The sequence below is a fragment of the Numida meleagris genome, chromosome 13, assembly GCF_002078875.1.
Source record: "Numida meleagris isolate 19003 breed g44 Domestic line chromosome 13, NumMel1.0, whole genome shotgun sequence".
In the NCBI taxonomy this organism is placed as follows: Eukaryota; Metazoa; Chordata; class Aves; order Galliformes; family Numididae; genus Numida; species Numida meleagris.
In genome coordinates, this window is record NC_034421.1 from 6,054,431 (window position 1) to 6,070,229 (window position 15,799).

The window sequence follows — 15,799 nt, forward strand, 5'->3', positions numbered from 1 at the left end:
CATCTGTGCTGGGTGTCCAACCCAGGGAGGCATGGGATGGGCCCAAGGGGACAGCGTGGAGCTGGGGCTGTGCCCTTTGCTAAGCTGTGAAGGCATAGAATCACAGAATGGTTGGGTAGGAAAGGGACATTAACTGCCAGGCCAACCATCTCCTGTGGGCTAGGTGCCCCCCACCAGCTCAGGCTGCCCAGAGCCCCATCCAGCATGACCTTGGGCATCTCCAGGGACGGGGCATCCATCGGTGGAGTCATGCCACTTGCTGTTGGATGAGTGAATGCATTGCATCTTTCTTTGTGTGGCTCTTTACTTAGTGTGACCTGCTCTGGCTCCTATGGCTTACTCAGCTTTTCAAACAGCTAACATCCAAAGGAGAGAAGAAGGCTTTAAATTCAGGCTTCAGAAAAAAATAAGAAGTGACATTTACATAGGAATGTGTGAGGCTGCATCCCAAGGCACTGGCAGAGCGGGATTCTTCTGCATCTCTCTGTGTCCGCGGTGCTCAGCTCTGCCCAGGGCTGCGTTGCTCCACGCTGATTCCCACACTGCTGTGTATCTCTGGGCATGTCACGGAGCTCTTTGTCCTACGAGGCTCTAGGATTCACAGCTGCGTTGGTTGTTGAGCCCTTGGGAAGGGGGTTGGAGGATTTTCAATGTGAAGAGCTGTCTTGCCTGCGTCCGTACCGCACAGCGGGTGAGGTCCCATCTGAAGCATCATTTGGGCTTTAACGTTTGGGCTTCAAAACATTCCCCTGACACAGGAGTGAACCAAACCTCAGAGCAGAGATAAATGCACGTTTCTGGGAGTTTCTCACAGGGTGCTGGGCTTGTGATCTGTCCTGCAGCTGCCTGCGTGCGGTGATGTGGCACGGCTCTGGTAAAGCCTTGCTTGCATTTTGCAATGTTGTCAGCTCTGTAGTGAAGCTCCAAGTGTTTTTATTATTATTATTTTAAAGAAAGTGGCTTGATGCGTGTATTTAAGTCTACAGGAGTATGGAGTCCTCTGAGATCTGCGCAGTGAAAATGGTATATAGATGGTTAAGCAGGGGAATTTGGCCAAGACATTCTGGCACACAGCTTGGACAGTTATAGTAATTTATTATGATATTTTCCCATCTGTTTGTTATTATTAAATATGGAGTACTGATGTTGCGCAACCTTACCTTTTGGATTTATATCCAGAAGAAATCAGTGTACATATATATATTTTTAAATACCTTTTAACTCTAACTTACGGCTACAAACAGCGTTTTGAACTTCTCCTTTGTGACTTGAAAGTCAAATGAAATTAAACTCACGACACATGTCACTCTCCAAGGGTCAGCACTTTCTGGTTTGAAAATTAGCCCGTACACGGATATCTTTCTTGAGTGTTTTATTTCACTTCTAAATCCTTGGTTACCAGCAGCTTCTTTTATTGCTGGAGCTGTACTTGGAAATCGTGGGTTTTTCAGTTTTGCGTCCTTGGCGGTGCACGCAAGGAAGCCAAAATAGTCAGCGTGCTGCTGGGGCCCTGGGGCAGCAGCGGATATAAAGCTGCTGGGACGTGCAGCAGCAGCGGTGGCTGGGACATTTCAGTGCCTCCTGGGCTGCCCTGTGGGGCTGCTGCTGCCCGCAGGAGCTGTGCGCAGTGGCACGGTTTTGTTGCACCCTGCTTTGCAGATGACTCCACCAACCGAGGATAACTGCAAAAGTCTATATATAATATCTGTGCTTTAAGCATGCATCTGTTGGAGGAGGGTCTGGCTGATGCTGCAGGAGGGCTCTGCAGCCCCTTGAGCTCCACCAGCTGTGTCCAGACAGGTGTAGTGCATATCTGGAGCTCGCTGTGCTCAGCCCCTCCTGGCACCAGCCACAGGTGCTCCCATTCCCTGGGACCCGCATCCATCCTGCAGAGCAGTGCCCCTCTGCTCCTGAGCCCTGTGCCAGGTGGGAGCACTTGTCCTGGGAAACAAGCAAAGTCCATGAATGGAAGCCTCATCCTCTCAAAAGAGATGGGAATTTTTATTTTATTTTTACTTTAGAAATAACTCACTGTGTCGTGCTAAATGCAAAATGTTTCTCATTCCATAGGTGTAAATGCATATCTAACTGCTGCGGGGCTCTTCACTTCCACATTTGCAGAGGTTTTAAAAAGTTTAATCTTCGCGGTCTGTACTTATCCTCTCTCTGATAGCTCTTTACAGTGATGCATGGTGTCATGCTAAAAAGCTGTTGATCTCTTTAAAGGGCTTTCTTGTCCACTGAGTAGTGCTGCATCTATTAAGAGCAAAATAACTTCTTGTGTAAACCATCTTTTTTTAAATGCTACCACATGTAGCATTGGCTGTTTTATAGCGTCATTACTTTGACAAATAATGCAGATGCATTAGAATTGCTCTTGGTTTGCTTACTGTGTTTCAAATGATTTTTAAATAAAACTTTTTTTTTTTTCCTCCCTTACATCCAGGGACTTATTGGTGTGAGCACACCAGAGCCTCAGGTGCGTGATAAATCACTGCAGTAAGCTTTCCTTGTGCTGGGGCTGCCTTCCCAGATGTTTCCACTTAGGAAGCTCCAGTCCTCAGCTTTACTGACGAGTCCCTCCTTAATGACTGAAGGTTCACATCAAGGAGTGGGTAATGACTTCTGTTCATAAAGAAAACGCATCCTTCGAGCATCTCTCTTAGAGGTGTTTCCATTCAGTTGTAACGTCAGCATTTAAGCAGGATGTTTTGCCCTGCTTTGCTGGAGCACTGATGAGCATTTCAGTGGTAACTCTCTAAGCAGGACCTGCTATTTTGCATTTCCACGTTGGCTTCACGTTGCTGAATGCTTATGAGCTACGCAGTCCCTTGTTGAGTTACTCTTTGTTCTGGAGCACGTGTATTTGCAGCCTGAATTAATAACGTTGTGGATTGAGGGCAGAAAAAGCAATGATTAATTCATATGTTTCATTTTATGCACTGAAGTCATTTGGATTTCCTACAGCAGGGAGAGCTGAGCGTGTGTATGAGTCTTGTGGTATTGGGACATATGTGAATAGCTGTTTAATATCAGTTGTCACTATCCTGTGCGATTTTTTTTTTAATGTGGTTGATTTCGGTGGTTTATATAAAAATCAAAAAAAAAAAAAAAAAAAGCTTTTTCTTCAAATTAGAAGCAAAAATTCTAATTATAGGCTACAGAATATCCTCGTGAGTGAATCTGATGTCACCCGCATGGGAAATTCACCACCCAGGCTGCAGGCAGCAGCATCACGGCTCGCCATGGCAAGGGGCGAAAGGAAAATCTTGCTGCACGTGGTGTGACGTTATCGTTAAAGCTCGGCATCCTTCCAGATGGCAGCTTCTCAGCAGAACTTGACGAATGGTGATATTTGCAGCAAAACATGTTACTTTTCTCCTCTCCTTTAAACAGGAAGGCTTTGTGATGTGTGCAGCTGGGCTGGAGAAGGACCTTGGTCTATGGCTGGCAGTAGGTGGATGTGTGCAGGAGTGCCCAGCCCCATGTGCTTCATTAGGTGGCTGTGCTGTGCCGTTTGTTAGAGGAGCAAGAACGTTGTTTAGCTGGGATAACCGTGATCAGAAGTTGTGTGGGCACTGGGATATCTTTGCCAATACATTGTCCGTGCAAACCCCTTGCTCCCAGCGCTGCTTGGTTTTCGCACCAAACAAGTGTTGGTTAAAGCATAGCTGTCAGTTTGGGTGAGCTGCTTTCATGCTCCTATAGTTGTAGTTTGCGGTTACAAATGGAGCAAAATCCGTGGTCTAAAAACCCCTAAAAAAACTTACTGTGCAATAGATTGTGTTTGTAGCAGAGAGGATGAGGAGTGAATGATTGTGGAGAGCTGCATGAAGTAGGGAAGGGGCTAATGACTTGAAAAATGCATTCCTGGGGGGGGAAAAAAAGCCTTGCCAGCTAAATTGTTGGAAAGTTTGAAAAGCAAGATTGCATCCTGTGAGAGTGGTGGTGGTGGCTGGTTTCTGTTTGTTTTTGTTGTGGGTTTTTTTTATGATCTTTTGGCTAGAGGACAGGGAAGATGGGGCTGGGTTTAGGGTTGTCTTTTATTGCTGTTTTGTTACTGACTATGGGATGTAACCGTGATTAAGAATAGAACAGTAAAGCTTAAAACATTAGCTATTGCTTCATAATGTAACTGTGTCAGGAGTTTCAGGATTCCTCCATAGCTCTCTCCTGCCCTGCGGATGTAGTGGCAACAGTTGTCCGGATGCTGTAGCTGGAGGGGGTGGAATACTAGGGACAGAAATAATTAGTGTGCTTAATTCCCTGCCAAGGGAAATTGATTTGATGGATGGGGCAGAAAACAAGAAACCAAGAGCCCTGCAGTTCTGAACCTGCTGGTGCTGCCACTGCCTGTGACTTGTGGGCAGGTGATGAGGCTTTGCTGCTGCCGTGTTCCAGCATTGCCTGGCATATCTGATTGCTAATGTAACACACTGCACCTAGTCACCTCGGTGGGATTTCAGGTGTCACTGGGATAGTGACAACTGCTGAGATGCTGTGGCTGAGGGAAAGCCCGTGGCACTTGGAGAAGTGGGGTCAGGAGTGGTCCTTCAGGTCCGAGGCTGCATGCTGGGATCACAACCAGCTGTGCCAGCTGGGAGGCTGCATTCTCACTCATGATAATGGAAAGCTGGAAGGGTATGAAGCCACATACTGCACTGATGGAAGGGTAGAGGAAGGGAGGTGAGCTGAGCCAATGGATGTCCTGAAGCAGCAGTGGAGGACCAGCAGTTCCTGCAGCGCCTGTAACACGTGTTTAGTCTTGCAGTCGCTTCTGAGAAGTGCAATTACACAGTTACTTTGCCTTGGGTAAATACAGATTTCAGCTAGCACGAGTTTGAAGTGGATTGTAATTGTGAGATTGTGAGAACATACATGCTTTAATTTCCTTTCCAAGATTTTCTTGATCGCTCCCTTGATACGTCTCCCATCAAATTATTCTCCTGACAGTTGAGTGTGACAGCTCAGGTCTTGAGTGCACCTGCTCCAGTCCCAGGTGAATGTGGGCTCGCCAGCTGCTTGGAGGAGCATGCGAGGGAAGGCTGGCAGAGCAGAGGGCTGCAGGGCCCTGGGGCAGCCTATGCTTTGCCAAGCTTTTCTCCTTCCCTTCCCTCACCGGGTTCCTCTGTGCTCTACCCCAGCCCCTGCCCCCCACTCCCTTCCCTTGTGATGGCAGCACAGTGGCCGTGGTGGTCCCCGCAAGCTCTGGCTCCCTCCTGGGCATGCAGTGAGCCCTTATCATAGGATCTTGTATTTCTTTAAAATAAATTAATAATTAAAAAAAAAAAAAAGATGAAGCCATTGCTGTGGCTGCGCTGCTCCAGCCAGGTTGGTGGCACCTGTTTGCTGGCAGTGGGATGCCTGATGCTGTGGTTACCCAGTGCTGACTCCCCACCAAGCCAGGGGCTCCGTGTCACCTTCCTGGTGGCCCCGGGGCTCACACCATGTCCCCATCCCCACAGCCTGCACCTGGGGCCTCCCAGCCCCTGCTCAGAGCCGGGCTGTGCTCAGCAAGGCTTTAGTACTTTTACCAAATACATTTCAGGGTTTCCTTTAGAATCATCGTACGCAGTTAAAACAGTGAAACCGCAGCTGTCAAAATAAGTAACCATGCCTTGTGTTGCTTTGTCTTTTTGTTTTCTTACGGTGCTGAAAGTTGCTTATTCCTAAAAATGGAATCTGCAGTGATGCTAGCAGGTGCTGGCTCCATTAATGAGGGTGCTTGTCTCTGACTCTTTCCAATGTCTGAGATCTCTGAGTTTAACAGTGTCGGTACGTGTTGCAAGGAAACGTAATGGCTTGTTATTAAGGGCAACCCTTAATGAATGCCACACCTGGCTGTTAATCAACAGAAACCTGACTTACATTTACCATTTTTATCAGCTGATGTCAGAAATTGTGTTTCAAATGTATCTTATAATTGAGCACCGATTCCTGTTATTTTGTCAGTAGTGAGCCAAGCTTCTTCACACTGATGCTTGATGCCCATGGAAGTGTCTCTGGGTGGATGCTGTGCACCTACATCTCAGGGCCAAAGTCAAATACTGACAGGCTGAGAAAAGAGCCCAAAGAAATGACCCGAGATCCTCAGGCTCCTGCAGTTATTTATTTCCCCACGGTGTATCCTGGTGAAGACTGATGGGTGATTTGATTGAGGCAGAGAATTCCTGTAACTTTCTGTGGGATGGAGGAGAGGTCATCATTTGAAATTTGGCTTTGGGCCTGTCGTGTTTTGATTTGCTTTTCTCTGTTGAAGCTGAAAGTGGCGGCTTTTGGGTAGAGGCAGCTCTGCTCGATCCCTTACAGATCCACAGTGCAAGCGTTGCTGTGGCTGGAAAGAATTATGTTGAAGCATTTCTGGTTTCTTTTATTGTTTATAATTTTCGATGTCCTGTATGTCAGCTTAGCTGTTCCAGCACTGGGTTCAGTGATTGCTGATCTAGTTCACCTCTTTCTTTGTGTCAACAGTGCGATTTCGGCACTCAGAAAGCTTGGCTCATAGTTCGGGTCTCTGGACATCAGCATTTCTCTTTGTTTATGTATTTGCTCATCCCTTTGTACTGTGCGGGGAGAGAACAACTTCCTAACACCGTTGACTTTTTGGCACTTGTCCCGTAATTGCTAAAAAACTGCTGCTTCCTCCTACGTCTCCATCAGATCTTTTTAAAGTCAGATGGGTTTTGAAAGCAGCTTTTTGATTTCCTGAGGGCCACGTTTGGTCTTCCTTCCTCCTGCTCCCTCTTTCTTCCTTTGTTCTTCGAGGTTAAAGCTGTGGGTGTTGAGGTCCCATTAGTCATTTTGGCTTCTTCTGAGCTCTTCATGTTGAAAAATGCCTGGATCAAACCATTCCTGAATTACAGCAGCTTTACATCACTGGGGTTTCATTAGTTGAGTTACTTCAGAGTGATGTTGCTGAATGGAGAGTCCCTTTTCTTTCACTGGAACTGAGGGGATGTCCTAAACGATGCAGCAATATTTGTTTTCTTATCTAGCTGTAACCCCCCGAAATAGGCTTCACTCTGAACAAAGCATATCCTCTGTTAGAATCAGAAAATTCATATTAGAGATATCGCAGTGATTTTTGTCATGCAGTCTTGTACAAATAGTGTCCAGTGTTGTTTTGTGTTGATTTTTGGTTTGGCCTTTGAAGGTCTCGAGTGTAAAAGATGCTGAAGGAATGAAACAAAGCCCCACGTGTGGGTTCAAGTAGTTCCTGGACTTTATTGCTGCCAAAGGAGATGGACCCTTTGGTCCTTCCCCTCCTGGTGGCTCAAGCGCTGCTGCTGGGTTAGATGCTCGTTGTTGGTAGGAGGAGGGCTGTGTGAGCAGCAAACCTGAGGTCTGCAGGCATCTGGTGGTGGGTTGGGTGGGGAGGCATTGGTTGCCCCACTGGGGGTACCTCGACCATGGCCACTGTCTCTGGCCTGTGCAGCAGTAAGAACAGCCCATAGGGAACCAACGTGCGGTGCCATTGTGTTCTCCTTTCCTCTTACCAGCAGGAGCTGACTTTCATCTCCTGCACCGAGATTGCGTTTTCTGTTCAACCCAGAAGCTGGCTATAAGCTATCCACAGTCTTCTCACTTCTTTCTGTTGAGAAGACGTGTGTTGAGATGGGTGGCTCTGGTTTGAGGCTAGTGGGCTTGATACTGAGGTTATATTTCCTACTTGGTATTTTAAAGGCTGTATGCTCTCTAGAAATCTTAAATGAGAGATCTAATTCAAGCTGACAGGGAAGCTGGATGAGAGAGTCATCCCTCGGTGGATATTTGTCATCTCATATGAACGCTGGTGTTGGAACATGTGCTCACACAAGGCTAAGATGTGAGCTTTTAAGGGAACCTCGCATGATACAACAGGAAAGGTTTGTCTAATACACTTTTATTTCAAGACTTGCTTTATGTCTGCTAGCAAAAGTGGTTGCCAGGTGCTTTCATGGTATTGGTTTTAATTTGCTCTAGCTTGAAGTGTACAAGCGGGAAATGATAGTTTTGAAATGGTGAAGAAAGCAGGCTGGTTGAGCTGTTAGGCTCCTATGTTGCCATGCTAACCATGTTAACAGCTGCTAATGGTTTCTTAAGCTGCCAAAGCAGCCTGAAGATAGATTTAACACCCAACAGACACCTGTTTTTAGCAGTTCAGCTCTACAGGCACATGGCACAGTACTGCAGGGGTCCTGTCCATATAGAGAACAAATAAAATGTGTTCAACAGGTTGCTTGAGAGTGGAAACTGCTGGCTTTCTACTTCATATCGAGGCTTTCTTGATGCAAAGTGAGTAGGAAAAGCACAGTAAGAATGAACTTATTCTGGAAGAGATAAGCACTAGAGATGAGCACCCTTGCTTCCTGGGTTTCAGTATCTTCTGCATGATGGATTTCAGGCTTTTCCAGTCACAGAACTGGAACGTGTGTAGTAACTCTGACTGTTCCTGGCCTCTCCTTTTGTTCTACTGCTGTTCCAGCTCTGTTCTTTGGCATCTCGTTTCACACTCAATCCCTTCCATCCCTTCCCATTTGATTTACAAAGTTCTCTGTGTGGCTCATGCTTTGTGAGATGCCCAGCTTTCTTTCCCCCTCTGTCTTTGCGCTCAGCTTAAATCCCTCTGATCTTTGCTCAGATCTCTTGCTGCCCATCATTCCCCCTGCTTGTAATAAATATTGTGTTAGAGCAAAGTGGGGAGAATCCCCGGCTGCAGGAGGTGAGAGAAGGCCCCTCACTGCCGGGCAGTGCTGGGTGTTCTCCTTGCCTCGGTGGCCGTGCCTGGAAGGTGCTGGTGCCGTTGGGTTCACAGGAACACATGAAAGTATTTTTGTTACTTTAAGACAGAGTAATTAAATACAGTATATACGGATCCCTCAAAATGACAGCCGCCCACAGAGCTAAAAACAGGAAATCCATTAACTTCATTATTTAAAAAATAAAATAAAAATCTTCCCAACTGATTCCTCTGTCACTTAAAGTTCTGCATGGAAGGAGGGCTAATTTAACGCTGCATTAACTCACTGTTATCACCCTCCTGTTACCTAAGTAGTTTCTAATGACTACCCTGGAGAGCACTTGGAAGCTTTTAAAAGTTTTTATGCTAAATTTTTTTTTTCTGTGTGGTTTATACTTTTAAGAACAAAAGTTATTGATAACATTTTTCCAAATCTTCCAACAACATTAGAAACTCTTCTGTTGGCTGCAGAAACGTGAAGCATCCCTAGTCTGCAATCTCTGGCAAGCAAGCGATCCTTCTGAAACACTTCATACATGTTGTGATGTTCTCAGAAATGAATGGGGCAGAGTTTGGCTGTGGGGTGCTGGTGCACTCCTTGGGTTTGGGGTGTTTGCAGCGTGTCCTGGGGCAGGAGCAGGGCTGTCTGCATCGCCCAGGACAAGATGCCCCAGGGCTGTTCTTCAGCCCTCTGAGCCCAGGCTGTCACGGCTCTGAGAAGAGACCCCGGGGGATGAGCGGCCGGGAGAGCTCACTCTTTGTTCTGAGGTCTTTAAGTGAAAGGCACCACCAGACTGAGAAGCAATAAATCATTTTCTTTCCTCATTGTCTTTTCTTTAGAACTCTGGTGGACTGATTTCTTCCTTTTTTAATCATCTCTCCTCCCTTCTCCGTCCAGATTAAGACGGGCTTCTGAGGTCAGCGTCCTTTGCACTTGGGATTTTTTGGGGGGAGGAGAGCGACTACAGAATGAAGGGGTTCTTATTGCTCTGCAGTGTTTTGCTGTAGCACAGGGGATGCAGGTTGCTGTGGCTGCCTGGAGCTGGAGTTTCACTGCCTGGGACGCATCCACGTGCATGGGATTTCAGAGATTTTTTAAAGGAAAGCACAGTGCTTTAGGTTGGCAACGAGCTGTCTTTTCAGAGCTGTGAGCTGCAAGCTGTGATTTTGGAAAATGCCTGTGTATGAATGTGCACACAGTGCTGGTGCCCTGGACGTGGCTCTTCCTGGGTGACTGGAAGACCTAAATTAAGTTAAAGCTGAGCCTTGTGTGTGTGCTCTGCTGCTGATGGAGGAGATCCAGAGCTGCTCTGTGACATTACTAGCAAGTTTTCCATGTTTATAGAATGGCTTTGTAACTGTGGAGAGATCTGGTGTGTCTATTAGGAACTGCCAGCAAACTTTTTCACAGGGAGCCCTGGGAAACCTTTTAAACTTGACACAGACATGAACATTTCTTCGCTGTGCTTTTTGTGACTCAAGTTTTCAGCGGTCTTTGGAAAGCCAGAGAGTGTGGGGACTGGGCATGTGCTCCTTTGGTAGGTTTGTTGGCCTTCTGGAAAAGGAAAATGATCCCAGAGGAGGCAGGTTGGAGGACAGCAAGAACAACAGCAACATGAACTGCACAGAAAGTCAGAGCGATTCCCTGAGCATCCGCTGCATCTCCAGGGCTTCCTCCTCCTTGCAGCCTGAGCTCCTGGCATTGTGCTGTGTGTGCTCTGCCTGATGTAGCACTGCTCACGTGGGTTTCTGCCCTATCGTCTCCAGGGCTGTGTTGATGTCCTTCTCTCCATGCCCTGGGAAGAGAAGGACTGTGTGACAGTCAAACCCAGCTGGAACTGGTGATAATGGTGCGATGAGTTTTAGTGCGGACGGTATTGCGTGATGAAGGTTAGAATGGCATTTGTATTTAGCTGACATTTGTAATTAGCGTTTTAACTCGTGAGAGGACCTATTGGGGAGGCAATTTCAAAATGGTGCAGCTCTTCAAAGTTCGGAAATATTTGTCAGCCCATTTTGGTGCGCTCCTTCCTTGGCTCTGTGCTCCTGCAAGCAGGAGGTCGGGAGCGGGAGCAGAGGCACCCATGGGGAGGATCATGGGGATGAGTGGTGTGGGAGCAGCCCGTGGGGTGCACTGCTCAGTGCCAGGCATGGCTCCGTCCCTGTTGGTTGAGCAGCTCGTGGTTGTTGCACGTGCCATCCTTAATCAGAATATCCTGAAGCCGCCAGCCAAACCCATGCCGCGTTCAACAGGTGTTTTAATGCTGCAGCGTAAATTATATCATACTGAATTTCAGGGAGGTAGGGAGGAGAGGCTCAGGAGCAGTTAATGTAATTCCAGCGTAAGTCGGTCAGTATTGGGTATCTTCCTTGCTTTGACTGCCAGTGAGTGTGACACCCAATATTCATCGGGGACAGCTGCGCTGCGCGGCTCCTCTGTGTGCTGGCTGCAAAGAGAGCCATAAAACGCATGGACATGGCAGGAGCATTTGTCTGCGCCGTGCAGGCGTGACCTCTATAAATTGTGTGCAGATATGTACACGCAAAGTGAAGCAGTTTGCTCTTACCCCTTATCTCATATTTTAGGGGAATAGAAGGGAAATTAATAAAAATAAACTCTCTGGGCTATTTATGCTACAGCTGTGCTGCAGTTTGTTTCTTATTTTGACCAGCTGAGGTTTTTTTTTGTTGTTTTTTTTTTTGCAGAAAAGTAGCTAAACTGGAAATAAGAGCTGTCACAGACTTTGAGCTGGCTGCCCCACGCTGCGTTCTGCCCTCTGCTCACAGCCCTGCTGCAGCAGCATAGGAAGGGGCTGTGGCTCTGGGGCAGCCTCGGCCCCACTGTGAGCCCACGGGTGTTTTATTCATCTCGTATTTGATGGTAAATAATAAAGATGAAAATTGGAAGCCCTAATGATATAATGCTCTATAATCTGTATTCCATTAGAAATAATATTCTCTGTAGGGAGATAATGGTGCTGCTGTGGACTTTCCTGCAGCCCATTCGTACCAAACTGCCTTTCATTTTTACACGTTAAGTACCAGTAATGCTTTCTACAGTGCATCACATGCTCCTGCCAGAGTGTTCACTGTGCTGGGGAACGTGGCGAGCCCGCGCTCCTGGCTCTCGTGGTTCCTCTTCCAAGCAGCAGCAGATGGTTTCTGACTCCAGAGATCACTTGACATTGAGCTAAATTTCCTAGCTGAAAATTTGGAGGAATGGTTTTACTTACTTAGAAAGAGAAACTTCTCAAAAACCCTTAGAAAGAAAAGGGGAGAGTGTCTGTGTTCTGCTTTTCGCTCCCCTCTCCTCCCTGCTGTCCTCCTGCCCCCATCTCCCCTCCCCAGCACAGCCCTCCGAAAATGCCAGAGCATGGATTTTGCTGCATCAAGTTAGGAGCATGGAACAAACATTTGAAACGCGTGTGAGGCAAGTGCAGCCGCCATTGGCAGTTTATTTTATTTCTCCCCCCACCCCCCCACCAAGAAAAAAAAAAATTGGCTCCCTCTCCTGCTGCGCCGGAGATAACAATGGCGCATTGTGCCGCGCCGCAGCTGCTGAAATTTGACTAGATCCAACTGAAGAAAACAGGAGCAGGTGGGTCAACAACGTGACCCCTTCGTTCCCAGCAGTATCAGTGTGCGCCAGGGCCGGAGGGACGGGGCCGAGGTGAGCCCCAACTTCGGCCCTGCATCAGTGGGGCACTGGGTTGGGCTTTGGGTGTGAGCTGCCTTGTTGCCTTTCTGAGATGGCTTCGGTGCCTGGGAGGGCTGTGGGGTTTGGGCCTCAGAAGTGGGGTTAGAAGGTGGCAGTGTGCAAACTGCAGCGGCACTCAGCAGCAGCTGTGCATGCAGCCATGGTGAACAGCATGCTTGGGTGACCTTGGAGGTCTTCAAGGCTTAACTGTAAGTTTTAGTAGAAAACGCAGTGCACTTAGCTGCTGGGATTATCCTACCATCACAAGGATGTGTGTTGCTCATGGAGTGGCATCAAACAGTGTTTTATTTGCACATGATTAGGGCTATAAGAATAACAAGCTGCAGCCATTCCCGAGTCTCTGCTAAAAACAGCTCGCATTTGTTGAATGTTTTCCTTTGTCTGAGCTGAAGGCTTAGAACAGTTGGTGTTTTAGCTTAGAACCAACAACAGAAGTAGGAGAGGGACTTCAGAGGAGAGAGGAGGAAAAGGTGCTGTGTGGGAGGATGGAGCCAGGATTGAGGGTGCACACTAGGAGAGATGGGGGCCGGCTTGGTCCCAATGTGCAGAGCGAGGCAGGAATGGAAAATGTAATATCCAGAGGCAATGACAAAAGTGGGGAAGCTGTGAAAGGGGTGAGCAGCAGCAGTGGGTGGGTGGCTGCAAAGCCAGGGCAGTGTGGATGAGGGGCTGTGGGTCGGGAGGGCAGGGCAGGGCCTGTGGCTGCTCGGTGTGCGCTAGCACAGGAAATCGATCCCGTGACCGCATTGCCAGCAGTGGGTCTGAGTGCATCAGGAAGAGGATTGTTAATAAATCAGAGACTCTTCGTGCCTATCTGCCTCCTAGTCTTGTTTTTTAGCAGGAGGTTGGTGTGATCTGATATGGGGGTCAGCAGCAAAGCATAGCGCAGCACTAAAGCTCCATCTGCGTGAGCAAATCTGCCCATTGCTGTTGATGGACACAGAGAAGCTGAAGATGAATGGGATTTAGCTGCAAGCGGAGGATGTTTAGATGGAGGTGTCTGCAGCAGTGGTGCCGTGACCGTGGTTTGCCCTTGGCTGCAATTGCAGCAAAACCCCACTTGGTGCCAGCTCCGCTGTGCCCGCTGCCAGCCTGCATTGTCAGCAGCGGGGGTTTGCAGCCCCCACCAGCAGCTGGGGCCCGGCTCACTGCAGGCCTGGAGTGCTCAGCTCCCTGCTGGCATCATGGCACCCACAGCACCGTGTTGTGGCGGTTCCAGGCCCCCAGCTCGTTGCTTTGGGGGCATGAAGCACAGGTGTGGGCTGAACTGCGCGGTGCCTGGAGGCCGCTGCGTAGCAGGAGGGCTGTGGCTTTGCTTTGCACGAGTGGGTCCCTGCATGCAGGGAGTAACCCACGTTGTGCGCTGCTGCATCCTTTGGTGCGCTTCTCCGTGCGTGCAAACCCCTTCCTGGGAGTTGGGATGAAGAAACAAACAGAGAAAACTACATTTGCATGCGGTTTTGAGGCCAATGGAGATGCCATCCTTGGCCTCCTGCACGCACAGCAGTGTCTGTGATGAGCACAGTATTAACATATGAAAGCGCAGCCAACAGTGGGGTCTTGTGCGGGCAGAACTGCAGAGCTGCGGTGCCAGTTCGACCCATAACTGCTGTCTGCAGCCGGGTTTGGTAACAATTAACCTTTCACGTCGTGTGTCAGCCATTGCTTTCCTGGTGCAGCTGCTTTTATAACAATGCACGTTGCTTCTCCTCCCAGCAAGGCTGGCTTTGGTGCTTGGAGGGTCTGTTTGAGGAAGCACAGGATGGATGGAGGAAGAATGGTGTTTTCCTTTTAATTACATTTTGATTTAAGGAACCTTCTGTACATTACATGAGATTCCACTGCTGCTGCTTCTGATATTTTAAAGTGAGCTCAGTACGGTTTTGCTTGTGTGACGAAAGCATGCTATTTTCCTGGGTCGCTTTGCGCGTTGCATTGCTCTTTGCTTCATAACAGCCCGTGCATTTGCTTCGTGCTGCATGAAGTAACCATGTAAACAACACAAGTGTCGACACGTGCGGCACAACCCACAGCACCGCACGTGGATAGCATAGTGTTGGGTACTAGAGATTGAGCTGCTGGGAAGTGCATTTACAAGGGCACAGGGGTGGATTTTCTGGAGCTCACACTCTTGCTTAAAGCACCTTGATTTCATGTAGGTAGGTCAGTGTGTGATGTGCACACAAGGGCAGGGCTGGGAGCCAGCTTCCCTCGGGTTACATTTCAGAAGGGTTTTTTTCTGCTTGTGAATTTAAAGTTGGTGACAGGGTAACTTACAGGACTTTTACAACAAATATTCTCCTTTTCATTTCTCTGCAGGATGGGAATCGCAGCTTCTGGAGACTGGGTTCCTGGGGATGTTCCTCTGCCCGCTCTGGACCCTGTCCCGGCTGCCCCGTTCCACACCTCCATCCACCATCGTCATCTGGGGCTTCCGCTGGCTGATCTTCAGGATCATGCTGGGAGCGGTGAGCTACGGTTGGGCTTTTGGGTTTTGTCTTTTGGGTTGTTTTTCTTTTTTTTGCTGAGGTGGTTGCAAAGGGAACATGTGATCCCAGCAGGAAGCTGTCCCTGGGGCAGCGCACCACAGTCCTCCAGTTCAGGACTTTTCTGGTTAGAAGGAAGGAGCTTGGAGCAGGAAACGCTTCTTGTTCTATTTCGCAGAATCTTTATTGTTAGTGTTTATTTAAAGAAAGACAAACGCGTGCTTACTCCTGTGCATCGATGCTTGGTGCTGCTCTTGGGATTGGCTCTTTCAAAGGAATTTAAAGTGAAGCTGAAGACTTGGCCATTGTGGCTTCTTGATAAGATGCTCGGGAAGGCAGCGGGTAATTCCCAGGAGCTTTATGCTGAGTTATTTTTTTTTTTCTTTGTGTGTGCTTTGCTGAAATGTCATTCTTTGCTCCGTGATTTCAAAGAGAACAATTGCTGCTTTACTGTCCAAGTGCCAGTGGAAATTCCCAAGTCACTTGTAAAAGAATCCATCAGGAACTGACACATCATTGTTAACGCAGAGGTGTGGCAAACCTGTGATCTGGATCTGTGTGATAGACATTTCAAAACATCCCCAAATTTTCATCTTCGGATCATCACTGTAGAAACGTTTCAGGCAGTGGGACAGCCCTGGGTTTGTTTTCTCCAAAGCCCTTCTCTCACCCCAGCTCTTGAGGTGCTTGAATCTACAGTCGAGCTCAATAAGCTCTTAGTTATCCTTCTCTTCTTACAAATAAGCAAAGAACAAACTCTTGGTATGCTAACCTAAGTGTTACCTGTTTTCAACTTTGTTTGCGGACAACGTGCTGTTGGAGTGGGTGCTCGTGGAAGATGCACGCTGTGTACTTGTTGTGTCAAAGCAGCACTGC

General features: G+C 48.0%; 1 protein-coding gene across 4 annotated transcripts in view; it reads left to right on the forward strand.

The window, feature by feature from the left end:
• LMF1 (lipase maturation factor 1) overlaps nucleotides 1-15,799 on the forward strand; it is a 187,931-nt gene that overhangs the window by 32,656 nt on the left and 139,476 nt on the right. For all 4 annotated transcript variants that reach the window (XM_021411270.1, XM_021411272.1, XM_021411273.1 and 1 more), the window contains one exon: nucleotides 14,757-14,905. In XM_021411270.1, the coding sequence (XP_021266945.1) occupies nucleotides 14,757-14,905 (149 nt within the window). The remainder of the gene's footprint in view (nucleotides 1-14,756; nucleotides 14,906-15,799) is intronic.